The sequence below is a fragment of the Aegilops tauschii genome, chromosome 6 (genome assembly GCF_002575655.3).
Source record: "Aegilops tauschii subsp. strangulata cultivar AL8/78 chromosome 6, Aet v6.0, whole genome shotgun sequence".
Classification (NCBI taxonomy): domain Eukaryota; kingdom Viridiplantae; phylum Streptophyta; class Magnoliopsida; order Poales; family Poaceae; genus Aegilops; species Aegilops tauschii.
The window spans coordinates 402,697,562-402,712,218 of NC_053040.3; the positions used below are offsets into that span (position 1 = coordinate 402,697,562).

The 14,657-nt window shown below is 46.0% G+C and overlaps 1 protein-coding gene across 1 annotated transcript; it reads left to right on the forward strand.

Annotated features, from left to right (window-relative positions):
- Window positions 1–12,699: 12,699 nt before the first annotated feature.
- LOC109758326 (putative F-box protein At2g02030) lies at window positions 12,700–14,315 on the forward strand. Its single transcript, XM_020317178.2, has one exon. The coding sequence runs from the start codon at window positions 12,817–12,819 to the stop codon at window positions 14,026–14,028; it is 1,212 nt and encodes a 403-aa protein (XP_020172767.1). The 5' UTR covers window positions 12,700–12,816; the 3' UTR covers window positions 14,029–14,315.
- Window positions 14,316–14,657: the final 342 nt, after the last annotated feature.

The window sequence follows — 14,657 nt, forward strand, 5'->3', positions numbered from 1 at the left end:
CTATGATGTCTCTTACCGATCTACCACTATTGTTTTGGGGTTATGCATTAGAAACAGCTGCATTCACTTTAAATAGGGCACCATCTAAATCCGTTGAGACGACACCATATGAACTATGGTTTGGCAAGAAACCTAAGCTGTCGTTTCTTAAAGTTTGGGGTTGCGATGGTTATGTGAAAAAGCTTTAGCCTGATAAGCTCGAACCCAAATCGGAGAAGTGCGTCTTCATAGGATACCCAAAAGAGACTGTTGGGTACACCTTCTATCACAGATCCGAAGGCAAGATCTTTGTCGCTAAGAATGGATCCTTTCTAGAGAATGAGTTTCTCTCGAAAGAAATGGGAGGAAAGTAGAACTTGATGAGGTAATTGTACCTTCCCTTGAATTGGAAAGTAGTTCATCACACAAATCAGTTCCAGTGATGCCTACACCAATTAGTGAGGAAGCTAATGATAATTATCATGAAACTTTAGATCAAGTTACTACCAAACCTCGTAGGTCAACCAGAGCACGTTCCGCACCAGAGTGGTACGACAATCCTGTTCTGGAAGTCATGTTACTAGACCATGACGAACCTACGAACTATGAAGAAGCAAGGGTGAGCCCAGATTCCGCGAATTTCCTTGAGGCCATGAAATCTGAGATGGGATCCATGTATGAGAACGAAGTATGGCCTTTGGTGGACTTGCCCGATGATCGGCAAGCCATAGAGAATAAATGGATCTTCAATAAGAAGACTGACGCTGATGGTAATGTTACTATCTACAAAGCTTAACTTGTCGCGAAAGGTTTTCGATAAGTTCAAGGAGTTGACTACGATGAGACCTTCTCACCCGTAGCGATGCTTAAGTCTATCCGAATCATGTTAGCAATTGCCGCATTTTATGATTATGAAATCTGGCAAATGGATGTCAAAATTGCATTCCTTAATGGTAAATAAGAGTTGTATATGATGCAACCAGAAGGTTTTGTCGATCCTAAAGGTGCTGACAAAGTGTGCAAGCTCCAGCGATCCATTTATGGACTGGTGCAAGCCACTCGGAGTTGGAATATACGCTTTGATGAGGTGATCAAAGCATATGGTTTTATACAGACTTTTGGAGAAGCCTGTATTTACAAGAAAGTGAGTGGGAACTCTGTAGCATTTCTAATATTGTATGTGGATGACATATTGTTGATTGGAAATGATATAGAATTTCTGGATAGCATGAAAGGATACTTGAATAAGATTTTTTCAATGAAAGACCTCGGTGAAGCTGCTTCTATATTGGGCATCAAGATCTATAGAGATAGATCAAGACGCTTAATTGGACTTTCACAAAGCACATACCTTGATAAAGTTTTGAAGAAGTTCAAAATGGATCAGTCAAAGAAAGGGTTCTTGCCTGTGTTACATGGTGTGAAGTCAATGCCTGACCACTGCAGAAGATAGAGAGAAAATGAAAGTCATTCCCTATGCTTCAGCCATAGGTTGTATCATGTATGTTATGCTGTGTACCAGACCTGATGTGTGCCTTGCTATAAGTATAGCAGGGAGGTACCAAAGTAATCTAAGAGTGGATCACTGGACAGCGGTCAAGAACATCCTGAAGTACCTGAAAAGAACTTAGGATATGTTTCTTGTTTATGGGGGTGACAAAGAGCTCATCATAAATGGTTACGTCGATGCTAGCTTTGACACTGATCCGGATAACTCTAAGTCACAAACTGGATACGTATTTATATTGAATGGTGGAGCTGTCAGTTGGTGCAGTTCCAAGAAAAGCGTCGTGGCAGGATCTACGTGTGAAACGGAGTACATAACTGCATCGGAAGCAGTGAATGAAGGAGTCTGGATGAAGGAGTTCATATCCGATCTAGGTGTAATACCTAGTGCATCGGGTCCAATGAAAATCTTTTGTGACAATACTTGAGCAATAGCCTTGGCGAAGGAATCCATATTTCACAAAAGAACCAAACACATCAAGAGAAGCTTCATCTCCATCCGTGATCAAGTCAAGGAGGGAGACATAGATATTTGCAAAATACATACGGATCTGAATGTGGCAGACCCGTTGACTAAGCCTCTACCATGAGCAAAACATGATCAGCACCAAGACTCCATGGGTGTTAGAATCATTACAATGTAATCTAGATTATTGACTCTGGTGCAAGTGGAAGACTGAAGTAAATATGCCCTAGAGGCAATAATAAAGTTGTTATTTATATTTCCTTATATCATGATAAATATCTATTATTCATGCTAGAGTTGTATTAACCGGAAACTTGATACATGTGTGAATACATAGACAAAACAGTGTCCTAGTAAGCCTCTAATAGACTAGCTCGTTAATCAAAGATGGTTAAGTTTACTAACCATAGACATGTGTTGTCATTTGATGAACGGGGTCACATCATTAGGAGAATGATGTGATGGACAAGACCCATCCGTTAGCTTAGCATAATGATCGTTAAGTTTTATTGCTATTGCTTTCTTCATGACTTACACATGTTCCTTTGACTATGAGATTATGCAACTCCCGAATACTGGAGGAATACCTTGTGTGCTATCAAACGTCACAACGTAAAAGGGTGATTATAAAGATGCTCTACAGGTATCTCCGAAGGTGTTTTGTTGGGTTGGCATAGATCGAGATTAGGATTTCTCACTCCGAGTATCGGAGAGGTATCTCTAGGCCCTCTCGGTAATGCACACCATAATAAGCCTTGCAAGCAATGTGACTAATGAGTTAGTTACGGGATGATACATTACGGAACGAGTAAAGAGACTTGCCGGTAATGAGATTGAACTAGGTATGAGGATACCGACGATCGAATCTCGGGCAAGTAACATACCGATGACAAAGGGAATAACGTATGTCGTCATAATGGTTCGACCGATAAAGATATTCGTAGAATATGTGGGAGCCAATATGAGCATCCAGGTTACGCTATTGGTTATTGACCGGAGAGGTGTCTCGGTCATGTCTACATAGTTCTTGAACCCGTAGGGTCCACACGCTTAACGTTCGATGACGATTTGTATTATGTGTTTTGGTGACCGAAGATTGTTCGGAGCCCCAGATGAGATCATGGACATGACGAGGAGTCTCGAAATGGTTGAGAGGTAAATACTGATATATTGGACAATAGTATTCGGACATCGGAATGGTTCCAGAGCATTTCGGATATTTATCGGAGTACCGGGAGGTTACCGGAACCCCCCGGGGAAAGTAATGGGCTACATGGGCCATAGGGGAGAGAGAGGGCAGCCCGCAAGGTGTGCCCCCCCATGGGGAGTCCGAATTGGACAAGGGGAGGGGGCGCGGCCCCCCTTTCCTTCTCCCTCCCCCTCTCCTTTCTCATTTCCCCCTCCGAAAGAAGGAAGGGGGGGGGGCGACTAGGACTAGGAGTCCTAGTGGGTTTCCCCCCACTTGGCGCGCCCCCTAGGGTCGTCCTCCTCCCCTCTCCTCCTTTATATACGGGGGCAGGGGGCACCCCAAAGCACTTCAATTGTTCTTAGCCTTGTGCGGTGCCCCCCTCCACCGTTTACTCCTCCGGTCATATTGTTGTAGTGCTTAGGCGAAGCCCTACGCGAATAACTTCACCATCACCGTCACCACGCCATCGTGCTGACGAAACTCTCCCTCGACACTTTGTTGGATCAAGAGTTCGAGGGACGTCATCGAGCTAAACGTGTGCAGAACTCAGAGGTGACGTACGTTCGGTGCTTGATCGGTTGAATCGAGAAGACGTTCGACTACATCAATTGCGTTAAGCTAATGCTTCCGCTTTCGGTCTACGAGGGTACGTGGACACACTCTCCCCCTCTCATTGATATGCATCTCCTAGATAGATCTTGCGTGAGCGTAGGAATTTTTTTGAAATTGCATGCTACTTTCCCAACACATTTAGTGTGCAAGTTTAATATTTCTGTTGATCCATGGTGTGACCTACTACGAACTTGTGTCCATGACCGAGGACGCAGCTATCGATAGCTTAAACTCTGCAGAGGTTAGCACAATGTACCCACACCATGAAACCCATGGCTTCGGTCTCCCATTTGGGTGGACCAACGGCATTCCGACAGAACCAATCTATTGCCAAGACACTCTCCCGGCCACTCCGACCAAATCCCCTTTGGGCTAAGTCATGGGTGGCCCCGATGCCACTACGGACATCCAACGGCCATCGTTGTGGCAAAACAATCGGTCCCAAATGGGGACATGGTACCAAAACAACTATGGGCACACAAGGGTATGCCTGCCTACCGGGCCAGGGTAGCGCAAGCACATACCCTTCCCTAGTTGGAGGTGTTGGGAGACATACCCTCATAGACCGTAAGCGGAAGCGTTTCACAACGTGGTTGATGTAGTCGAACTTTCTTCGTGCTCCACCGATTGAGTACCGAACATACGACACCTCTGAGTTCTGCACTCGTTCAGCTCGGTGACGTCCCTCGCCTTCTTGATCCAGAAAGGTGTCGAGGTTGTAGATGAGTTCCGTCAGCACTACGGCGTGGTGACGGTGATGGTGTAGCGATTCTCGCAGGGCTTCGCCTAAGCACCACGAAAATATGACCGGGGGTGTAAACTGTGGAGGGGGGCGCCGCACACGGCTAACAGTTGATGTTGTGTGTTCTAGGCGCCCCCTCCCCACATATATATAGGTGGAAGGGGAGGGGAGGCAGCCAAGGGGCGCCCGAAGTAGGCCGAATCCTACTTGGGGTCTTCCCCAATTTGGCCTCCCCCCTTCCATAATTGTCGGAGGGGGAAAAGGGAAGGGGAAGGAGAGAAGGAAAGGGAGGGTGAATCCCCTCTGTCCCTTCTCCCACTCGGTCTCCTTCCATAGGGGGGCGCGCCACCCCTTGTGGGCTAGTGTGCTCCCCTCTCATGGCCCATATGTCCCATATCTTTTCCTCGGGGGTTCCGGTAACCCCCCCCCCCCCGGTACTCCGATAATTACCCGATACACTCCGGAACACTTCCGGTGTCCGAATACTATCATCTTCTATATCAATTTTTACCTCTCGACCATTTCGAGACTCCTCATCATGTCCGTGATCTCATCCGGAACTCCGAACAACATTCGGTCACCAAATCACATAACTCATATAATACAATATCGTCATTGAACGTTAAGCGTGCGGACCCTACGGGTTCGAGAACTATGTAGACATGACCAAGACACCTCTCCGGTCAATAACCAATAGTGGAACCTGGAAGCTCATATTGGCTCCTACATATTCTACGAAGATCTTTATCGGTCGAACCGTTATGACAACATACACAATTCCCTTTGTCCGTCGGTATGTTACTTGCCCGAGATTTGATCGTCGGTATCTCTATACCTAGTTCAATCTCGTTACCGGCAAGTCTCTTTACTTGTTCCGTAATACATCATCCTGTAACTAACTCATTAGTCCTTTGCTTGCAAGGCTTATTATGATGTGCATTACCGAGAGGGCCCGGAGATACCTCTCCGATACTCGGAGTGACAAATTCTAATCTCGATTCACGCCAACCCAACAAAACACCTTCAGAGATACCTGTAGAGAAACTTTATAATCACCCAGTTACGTTGTGACGGTTGATAGCACACAAGGTATTCTTCCGGTATTCGGGAGTTGCATGATCTCATAGTCAAAGGAATATGTATTTGACATACATGAAAGCTGTAGCAATAAAACTGAACGATCAATATGCTAAGCAAACGGATGGGTCTTATACATCACATCATTCTCCTAATGATTTGATCCCGTTATCAAATGAGAACTCATGTCCATGATTAGGAAACCTTAACCATCTTTGATCGATGAGCTAGTCTAGTATAGGCTCACTAGGGACACAATGTTTGTCTATGTATTCACACATGTATTTGGGTTTCTGATCCATACAATTCAAGCATGAATAATAAACATTTATCATGAATAAGGAAATATAAAATAACAACTTTATTATTGCCTCTAGGGCATATTTCCTTCAGGAGGCACCGGCGAGAGGCATAACAATAGATCGAGAAAGGGGCTCCCCATAAAGGCAAATGTGGTTGCACTCGGGAAGCTCGATTCGGTGGCACCATGACTCAATCAACAACATGTTCAAGTTGGTTTATTATTAGGTTTCAACTTGAAAATAAATTTCACCGAGTCATAGTATGCCATGAAAATGCAATGAACTATATATGCACCATTTCAACATAATACCGATATGAACTAGCTCAAGCATAAGCTTAGTTATCCAACTAAAATGCTACTGATAACAGAACAAGCATAGCAAGAACATGAAACTAGCATCAAATGACTTTATAGGAATTTTCTATATGCATTTAAAATAATCATATTCAAGTGAAAATCATAGTTATTGAAATGACCTTCTTGCAAATATTTCTCATGGCTTGCCTTAGTGCAGAGGAGGGTCACACTCCTCCTAGTTCTCCTCAAGGCAACAAGTTCCTTCTGAAAACATTTAAAAACGGCAAAAGAAAATGTCACATAACACATTTAAATGCAACAGAAAAGATTTACAGCAAGCAAAAATCCCATCTTTTGCAGGCTGATAGAGGAGATCAATACAAAACTAGTGCAAAAAGAATCATATCATTTGGACTTATAGAATAGAAGTTAGAGCAGGTCAAAGTTTAGTCAATTTTTTAATTTAAATTGATTTTAGAGAAATCAGAGAGGGGGTGACGTCGAAGGCATAGACCAGCGGGGCGCCTCCACTCATACCGCTTCGGGAGGCGGCTGGGTGGATGACCAGCGGGCCCCACGGTCAGGTCTAGAGAGAGAGGGAAACAGAGGGAGGGCGGCTCGTCGCCGGTGGTTCTCCGGCGATGAGGGCTCGGCTACCGCCAGCGAGAGGATGGATGGATGCACAAGACTACGGCGGACCTGCACGTACCCATAGCTCGGCGAGAGGTGGACGGAGGGCGTCGAAGTGGTCGTCTCCAGAGGCGTCGGCGGAGGATGGCTCGTCGGAGTTGCTGAATCCGGTGAGGCAGGGCCGGTCCAGCAGATCCAGCAGCACCAACACGACTAGTGGAGCACCACGAGCACACAGGAGAGGTCGGAGGAAGACGAGGGGCGCCGGAGAAAGTAGAACGCCGAGGCGGGGTCGGCGGCGAGTTTCAGAGCAGAACGGCGGCCAGAGGCCCGCCTGGCCTGGCCGCTGCTATCTAGAGGATGTATGAGTGCCAGAGGAGGAGGATGGTGAGGTGGAACGAGCACGGGGGGTCCTATTTATAGCCGTGGATATGGAGGGGATCGAGAGCGCCGGCGAGCTCTCTGGAAGCGGTGCACGGTGACGAGAGGGGTCAGAGAGAGGGGGAGAAGTGGCCAGGGGTCACGCGGCCACTATGGGAGCTCGCAGCCGAACACAAGGCGTGCGGGAAGGCGACGACAGGGAGCACGGGCTCACTGTACACTCGGGCACAACGTGCTCATGATCGCTGCAGCGATCTCTAGCGTCGGCGACCAGCAGGGGGGCAAGGGTGATGAGACGAAGCAGTAGGCGCTAGGCGGCGAGCTAGTTTGGCCTCGGGCGCGCGCACGGGCGAAACAGAGGCCTTGGCGCCACCCAGAGCGCGTCGAACACCCACCTGGCACTGTGTCCACATGCGATCACCGCGTGCACTGGCACTACACGTCGCGCCCGAGTGGTGAAATCATGTCTTGGAGCTTGTCCCTGCAGTGTTCGGCCTAGCAGAGGTGATGGCACACTGCCAGGCTGACCAGATTGAACAAGAGAGCCTCAGCAAGTTTCTGGACAGAAACTTGTGAGCTAAGTAGAGAGGATTCTAGAGAGAGTTAGGAGCTGATCTTTGGAGGTTAAGCTTCTCTTAGGAAGGTAATGATTCCCTAAAAAATTTAGCTCCAGAGGATCAAGGAAAATGCACTTCCTTCACAACATGCATTTTCTGACCAGAATGGAAAAGATTTTCTGTAGCAAAAATATTCCAAATAACCATGAAATATTTTTGCACAGGAAGTTGTGCCAAGGTTCAAAGAATATTCAGGAATTTTCTCAGATTTTTGTGGGCAACAAAAATGAGGGTTGCTTTGGAGTAGAAGTGAATGAAGGGCTTAATAAGGGAAAATGAATATTTTTAGTTTAAGAAAAATATTCCCAAGATAATATTGAGGTATGACAAAGGGCAAGAAATGAGTTAGAGGGTGAGATGAGTGACTAGGGTGAAAATCAAAGAAATACCCAAGTGATTAAGTCCAAATGAGTTGATTCAAAACTCAAATTCAATTCAAAAATGCAATAAAACCCAGAAAAAGAAAAAGGGCAAAAACCAGGGTGTCACATTAGACGTCCTCTACTTTGTTGTTGTAAGTTTTATGTGGCTGCTACGGGCAACTAGCAAGAACCGTTCTTACCTACGCAAAACCACAACGGTGATTATCAAGTTTGCTGTTTTAACCTTCTTCAAGGACCGGCCGTAGTCAAATTTGATTCAACTAAAGTAGGAGAAACAGACACCCGCCAGCCACCTTTATGCAAAACAAGTTGCATGTCAGTCGGTGGAACCGGTCTCATGTGTGTGGACATGTAAGGTTGGTCCGGGCTGCTTCATCCCACAATGCCGCCGAATCAAAATAAGACGTTGGTGGCAAGCAGTATGAACATCACCGCCCACAACTTCTTTGTGTTTTACTCGTGCATATCATCTACGCATAGACCTGGCTCGGATGCCACTATTGGGAAACATTGCATGGAAAACAAAAAAAATTCTACGCACACGCAAGATCTAACCATGGAGATGCATAGCAACGAGGGGGGAGTGTGTCTACATACCCTCGTAGACCGTAAGCAGAAGTGTTTAGTAACGCGGTTGATGTAGTCGAACTTCTTCGCGATCCAACCGATCGAGTACCGAACGTACGGCACCTCCGCGTTCAGCACACGTTCAGCTCGGTACGTCCACGCCTTCTTGATCTAGCAAGACGGCGAGGTAGTGGATGAGTTCCGGCAGCACGACAGCGTGGTGATGGTGATGCTATCTCCGCAGGGCTTCGCCTAAGCACTCCGAAAATATGACCGAGGGTGTAAATGGTGGAGGGGGGCGCCGCACACGGCTCAGAGATTGTCGTGGTTGTGCTAGGCACCCCCTCCCACATATATATAGGTGGGGGAGGAGGGAGCAGCCAGGAGGGCACCCCAAGTAGGCCGAATCCTACTTGGGGTCCCTTCCCAAGTGCCCCCCCTTACCATATTTATAGGAGGGGGAAAGGAAAGGGGGAAGAGGGAAGGAAGGGGGAGGCCGAATCCCCCCCCCCCACCTTTCCTTTCCCCCACTTGGGCGGCTGCCATTGGGGGTGTGCCAGCCTCTTGTGGGCTCATGTGCTCCCCTCTAATGGCCCAATAGGCCCACTATCCTCCCGGGGGTGTCCAGTACCCCCTCCGGTACTCCGATGACTACCCGATACACTCTGAAACACTTCCGGTAGCCATATACCATCGTCCTATATATCAATATTTACCTCTCGACCATTTCGAGACTCCTCGTCATGTCCGTGATCTCATCCGGGACTCCGAACAACATTCGGTCACCAAATCATATAACTCATATAACACTATATCGAACGAACGTTAAGCGTGCGGACCCTACGGGTTCGAGAACTATGTAGACATGACCGAGACACCTCTCCGGTCAATAACCAATAGCGGAACCTGGATGCCCATATTGGCTCCTACATATTCTACGAAGATCTTTATCGGTCGAACCGTTATGACAACATACGTAATTCCCTTTGTCCATCGGTATGTTACTTGCCCGAGATTCAATCGTCGGTATCTCCATACCTAGTTCAATATCGTTAACGGCAAGTCCCTTCACTCATTCCATAATACATCATCTCATAACTAACTCCTTAGTCATTTTGCTTGCAAGCTTCTTGTGATGTGTATTACTGAGAGGGCCTAGAGATACCTCTCCGATACATGGAGTGACAAATCCTAATCTCGATCTATGCCAACTCAACAGACACCTTCGGAGATACCTGTAGAACATCTTTATGATCACCCAGTTACGTTGTATTTGATAGCACACAAGGTATTCTTCCGGTATCCGGGAGTTGCATGATCTTATAGTGGAAGGAATATGTATTTGACATTAAGAAAGCAATAGCAATAAAATGAACGATCGTATGCTAAGCTAACAGATGGGTCTTGTCCATCACATCATTCTCCTAATGATGTGATCCCGTTATCGAATGACAACTCATGTCTATGGTTAGGAAACCTTAACCATCTTTTAATCAACGAGCTAGTCTAGTAGAGGCTCACTAGGGACACAGTATTTGTTTATGTATCCACACATGTATTGAAGTTTCCAGTCAATACAATTCTAGCATGAATAATAAAACTTTATCATGATTAAGGAAATATAATAATAACCATTTTATTATTGCGTCTAGGGCATATTTCCATCAGTATATGTTGCATGTGACACCTTTTATCCAAATGTAGTAATATATAGTATATGTTCAGAAAAGTATGCCATGCGAACGGAGGTAGGGTGAGATTGAACATATTGTGCGCCTCCTGAAGTCATCTCGTACGGTGAGATGGAACTCCTCGACTGTCTGGCCGAGGCCGCAAAGGCCTGATGTGTCCTTGCACTGTACACTCTATGAAACACAATCATTGTTGAAATGCGTCCTCTCTCCTTCTGATTCTCACTTAGTTGGAATTACATGGATTTCAACAAAGGTTATGTTTCTGAAACATAATGGTTGTTGCAATGCGTGAGGAGAAGGGGATTTTTGCAACATGACCTATGTTGCAAAAAATCCGCAACACGGTCTCTGTTACAAAGATTTTCTGCAACACGACCTTTGTTGCAAACTTTTCTGCAACATTAGCTTCGTTGCAATGATGAAGGATGCCGCTTGACTGCTACTCGCCGCAGATCTGACGGCTCAGGACCCGGAAGATCCGCCGGCCGACGCGTAGCACACCCCCTTTTAGTACCAGCTTGCACTACATAAAACTTAGAAATTTCTGTCCGAAGGCCCGTGCCAAAATAGGAGTGACCATGTTAATCAGGTCTTACAGAAGCAACGATTGTAAACCCATGGTTTGTGTTCAATATGACGTCCCTGCAGGCTTCAGTTATGTAAAGGGCAAGATTGTGTACTACAGATGCTGTTGCAAAGCAAGGGATGTACTGCAAAAAATGATAAGATTGTTAAAGAATATGGTAACATGCAACTAATTGAAAGAACAGTACAGCAGTTGAAATCAAAGGACAAAAAAATATAATTAAACTGATAGTGTAACCATGATGTCATGCAAATATGAGAGTAATCAAAAGAATACATCACTAATTGCCTAATATAAAAAGAAGGAAAACCCCCTTTGATGTATATACTGCATGTGGCATCTTTTATCCAAATACAGTAATATATAGTATATGTTCAGAAAAGTAGGCAAGGCCAACCGAGGTAGGGTGAGATTGAACATATCGCCCGCCTCCTGAAGTCATCTGGTACGGTGAGATGGAACTCCTCGGCTGTCTGACCGAGGCCGCAAAGGCCTGATGTGTCCTTGCACTGTACACTCTGTGAATGAAAGAAAACCCTCGAATCAGCTAGAAGAAAAATGAATTCACGGCGATTTCGGCCTGGTGATTAAAAGGGGCAGACAGGCTGGGATAAGAGATTAGCGAATATTTCAACAAATTAGTTACCTGGTTGTCTATGAGAAAAAACTCTCAATACCGCAGATTCCCCAATCGGGCGGAGCTGGGTCCATGAATATTTTTGAATTCACGGATTTGTATTGATTCATGAACAATTATTGGTTCACGAACATTTTTTTGAATTCAAGAACATTTTTTTTTTCATTCACGAACATATTTTGAACTCACAACCACTTTTTTCAATTCGTGAACAATTATTGGATTTGCGAACATTTTTTGAATTTGCAAAAAAAGAATTCGAGAACACCTTTTCGAATTGGTGTACATTTTGTTCAGTGTGTAGTTCAAAATTGTTCAACATATACTTAAAAAGTTCATTGTAAATCAAATAATTTTTCAGTGTGTATCTTGTAAAAATGTTCGCCGTATTTACAAAATATTCAGTGTATAATTAGAATTTGTCCACCATGTATTAAAGAAAGTTCATTGTGTATAAATAAAATATTCATCATATATTAAATAATTGAACAGTGTGTATTATAAAAAACAATTCACCATGTTTTGAAATCAGGACCACTTTTTTGAATTCCTAAACATTGTTTTTGGATTGACGGTCATTTTTCAAATCCAACAATTTTGAATTTGTGAACTTTCTTCAAATTCATGAAATTTTTAGAATCCAAGAACAGTTTTGGATTCACAACATTTTAAAAAAAATTGACTTTGTTTATTGGTGCACTGGAAAAAGGAAAGACATCATAAAAAATAGAAATCGTACAAGTTTTTTTTTTGAGGCAATCAGAAATCGTACAAGTAGCGTCAAGCGAGACGGAAAGCGATCTGGGCCGGCCCACATCACACCTGGGAGCGATTCCTACGATCGGGGTCACCACTGGCGATACATAACCCTAAAAAAACCTCAAAAAAGCAGAACCACTGGCGATACATATCATCCCTCAGCGTGTACTTGGCCTGCAAACCTGCGACGATCCTAGTCCGGCTTGAAATTAACTCCGCGTGATCCTCGTCCGTCTCCAAACGCCCATACCATAAGTCCCAAGCCACGTACGTGTATCTCGTATCTTTCCTGGCTAGATCACATCTCTCAACCTCCGTTTTTTCCAAGAAAAAAGATCACGACATCTCGTTCTGGCGGCGCCGTGCCATCTGCAGCTCCATCAAGCCGCCATGGCCGCACCACCATGCAAGGCACAACAAACTCTATGTCATCGCGTGTGCGCCATACTTCCCGATGAGATCATGGAGGAAATCTTTGTGAGGCTGCCACCCAAAACAGTGGGCCGGTGCCGCTGCCTCTCGCGCACCTGGGCCGCGGCGCTCTCCCATGACGCCTTCGTCGACCGCCATCGCCGGCTCGCCAGCGGCCGCGGCGGTCTCAAGCTTTTCTTCCTCCACGACGCGAAGGCAGGCAACATGGAGGTACGATCATGGTCACTTGCTGACCGCTCCCTCGCCGCATCACCCGTAGCCGTCTTCCCGGATGGCATGCGCACCAGATGCAGCTCGCGGTGTCACGGGCTCGTCATCATGGAGAACACCGCGAACGGGATCCACTACGTCTGCAACCCGTCCACTGGCGAGATGACTGCGCTTCCGCGGCACGGGTTGAATGATAAGAGCCTGGGGATCGGCTACGACGCGCGTAGCAAGAAGCACAAGATGGTGCTTATCTCCTACTCCTACCACAGGGACTTGGACGGCACCGAGTTCCGCTTCCGCACTGTTTGTGAGGTCTATGAGATCAACTCCAAGGGCGCCTGGCGACCACCGGCGAGCAGCTCCGCACTGGGCATGGTGAGATTGGACAGTACGTCTGTCTTCGCGCAAGGCCACCTATACTGGAGGGGGTTCGGGCGCCAGAACCCGAAGATAATCTCCTTCTCGCTCTCAGATGAGGCTTTCGAGGTCTTGCCGCCGCCACCATCCTGTCATGGTATAGACCAGCTTTACGGGCTGGCGGAGCTCGGGGGACACCTGTGCCTCTTCGGCACAGCTACCGAACCTGTACAACAACATGACATATGGTTGTTGCGCGACCACGAGGCCGGTGTGTGGGATCTACACTGCCGCATAGACCTGAATGCGGCGTGGCCGCTGGAGGTCATGCAGTTCTCGATATGCCGGAGCAGCCCCAGCCCACTCGCCTTCATCGACGATGATCGCCGCATCCTGTTCAGGGTGTACTGCAAGTTGTCAAAAGAGGAAAGATTCAAGAGCGCTTACAAACTTTATGCGTATAACCCTGCGACCGGCAATGCCGAGAGCCTTGGCTTTCTCCCCCACAAGAGCACGCCACCCGAGTTGTATGAGGAAAGTGTCGTCTCCACAGGTAGGCCATTCGAAGACATCGTATCCTCATCCGCGTCTCAAGAGGCGTAGTACGACCCATCAGAGTCTTCTATCACATGCACGAACCATGTTTTCTCTGTTAATTATAGAGCCTGAAACACATAAGGTTCGTCATTAGGATTATCCCCTCTGTGTTTTTATTTACTCTATATATTAGGTTTGTCCTAAGTTAAACTTTATAAAGTTTGACCAAAGTTACAGGAAACAATATGTTTGCTATCGCAAACATATGTGATATGAAAATGCATTCAATGATGATGAAATCATAGATAGATGTTAATAAATTTTTGTATAAACTGGAACAAAGTACACAAAATTTTTATTAAGACGAAGCTAAAAACAACATCATGAGTTGGGAGTAATCTCCTGTTATAACAAACTGAGAGAGAAAAAGGGAGTTAACAACTCCCACGTAAGTGCCCTGATCCGAGGCACCGAACCAGCAACCTGTTTTCGGTCTTGCTTCTAAGCATCAGAAAAATATAAAGAGGATCTTGGGTTGTCATAACGATATAACAGCACACGGCTTACACCTCTAATCGTAACTACCAATCCTAAAGTTTTTTCTTTTTTGAAATGGTCAACGGGGGGCAAAGGCTCCCCACCTGAATATATTTCAAAAAGGAGAGAAAGGTTACACAACTCACGCAATGCGAGAG